The 2190-nt window shown below is 32.7% G+C and overlaps 1 protein-coding gene across 1 annotated transcript in view; it reads right to left on the bottom strand.

Moving 5' to 3' along the window:
- Positions 1-2190, bottom strand: part of LOC111085546 (hemicentin-1-like) — a 133260-nt gene that overhangs the window by 1626 nt on the left and 129444 nt on the right. The window contains exon 13 of the mRNA XM_022384630.1: positions 1376-1585. Coding sequence (XP_022240338.1) covers positions 1376-1585 — 210 coding nt within the window. The remainder of the gene's footprint in view (positions 1-1375; positions 1586-2190) is intronic.

The raw sequence follows: 2190 nt of genomic DNA, 5'->3' as shown, positions 1-2190 counted from the left end.
AGTGCGTCTGCATATGAATCAATACACATAGAAAAAATACCAGTGCGTCTGCATATGAATCAATACACATAGAAAAAATACTAGTGCGTCTGCATAGGAATCAATACACATAGAAAAAATACTAGTGCTTCTGCATAGGAATCAATACACATAGAAAAAATACTAGTGCGCTTGCATAGGAATCAATACACAGAGAATAAATACTAGTGCGCTTGCATAGGAATCAATACACAGAGAATAAATACTAGTGCGCTTGCATAGGAATCAATACACATAGAAAAAATACTAGTGCGTCTGCATAGGAATCAATACACATAGAAAAAATACTAGTGCGCTTGCATAGGAATCAATACACATAGAAAAAATACTAGTGCTTCTGCATAGGAATCAATACACATAAAAAAATACTAGTGCGCCTACATAGGAATAAATACACATAGAGAAAATACAAGTGCGCCTAAATAGGAATAAATACACATAGAGAAAATACAAGTGCGCCTATATAAGAATCAGTACACATAGAAAAATACTAGTGCCCCTACATAGAATTGAATACAAATGGAAACATAATGATTTTGCCACAGACAAGTTCTGTTCTGTAAAAATACCCCATTAAACATCCGTTTCATTAAGGATGAGACAGATCCCTGGTAAATAGTTATTTTGTTCCGTCACTTGTAGATTAAATCCCCATCCTTTAGAAATTTGTACTGTTAAGGCCGATAGATACAAACACGTAGTGTATTATACCAGTCTTTAATCAGATTTGGTTAAATTTGTTAAGTATAAAATAATTTTGGGATTACTGCATCGGTGGAGATTTAGCTTTATCGTTAGGTCACGTACATGACGTTCTAAATATAGTTTCTGATGTACTATCTCACAAACTCCCAATCTACAGATCACGTTTTAACAGCATGGGTACAATGGGTTATTACTATAATGGATAACTTGTAATTATATGATCTGTGAGAAAATTAGTCTATGTGGAATTAATTATCGTTTGAATTGTTCCTATATTGCCACTGTTGGACTAAATGTTTATCGAACTTTAAGATTGTCTGAACTCTATGTTTTTGTGCTTCAATTGCTTACTTGTAACAGAGTAAACCTGCATTTCATGTAGACATTTTACGATATATATGTTTCTGAAACATAAACTGGTTAGAAGAGAGCTTTTTAAAAACGTTATTTGTATCTGGGGGCATAACATATATATTCTTACGGTTTTTACTTCGGTAATAAATTATCATGTTTTGAATTATAAATAGAAAAGGCACAGTACCTAACAATAAGACACCTTTTTTTTCTTCTTTCAAACGAAACACGTGTGCAATATTATTGTGTTCCTATTCAAAGAAAACATAAAACTAACCTCTCCTCCAGCAAGGGAATTCATCAGGGGTGTCTCCGAAGTTATGCATGTGTCTTCATCGTCAACTTTTACTAGTGACTGAGACCCAAACGATTTTGATCTCCACTCTTCTGTGTCGTAAAGAGAGTTACCACTTTCAGAAACAATGCAGAGTGAGGATTCTCCGTCAGTTTTTGACCTATTACTCTCTTCAATGACCTGGTCTCTCCACTATATTGTCATATTAAGATATGCATGTACGTATAAACACAAATATTAATTAGTTTATTTTAAATAATTAAAATGATATTAAAATATACATTATTACTTAGCATAGGGAGATAGCAAAACAACCTTAAGTTTTTATAAAAAACAATATGTGTAAAATATAGTTATGAATGATTTCTGAGCATAATTCATAAATCATATTCAACTAATTAGAAAATAATCTTAATTCAGTTATAACTTAGTCACAAATTTACTGGTACACTCAAAATGGGATTTGGTTTGATTCGTTTTGAATTTTTACGTAAAGCTAATCGAGGGCTATCTGCTCTAACCGGCCATAATTTAGCAGTGAAAGACTAGAGGGAAGAAAACTAGTGACACACACCGTCAACACTTGGGCTTCTCTTTTACCAACGAATAATGAGACTGACCGTCACATTTTTCTAACGCTTCCACGCTAACCACCCGGCCATGTCGGGCCGATAAAGTTTGTTATAATTATGTAATACGTTTTTGGAATCCTTTACGGAACGTATAGTATTTTATAATTTGTATAATTTATATTATATAACTTTGTTTTCAGTATAACTCAAAACTTTAAACTGTAT

The sequence above is a fragment of the Limulus polyphemus genome, unplaced genomic scaffold (genome assembly GCF_000517525.1).
Source record: "Limulus polyphemus unplaced genomic scaffold, Limulus_polyphemus-2.1.2 Scaffold460, whole genome shotgun sequence".
Classification (NCBI taxonomy): Eukaryota; Metazoa; Arthropoda; class Merostomata; order Xiphosura; family Limulidae; genus Limulus; species Limulus polyphemus.
The sequence above is the reverse complement of the archived record's forward strand: the minus strand, read 5'-3'. Positions and strand labels throughout refer to the sequence as shown.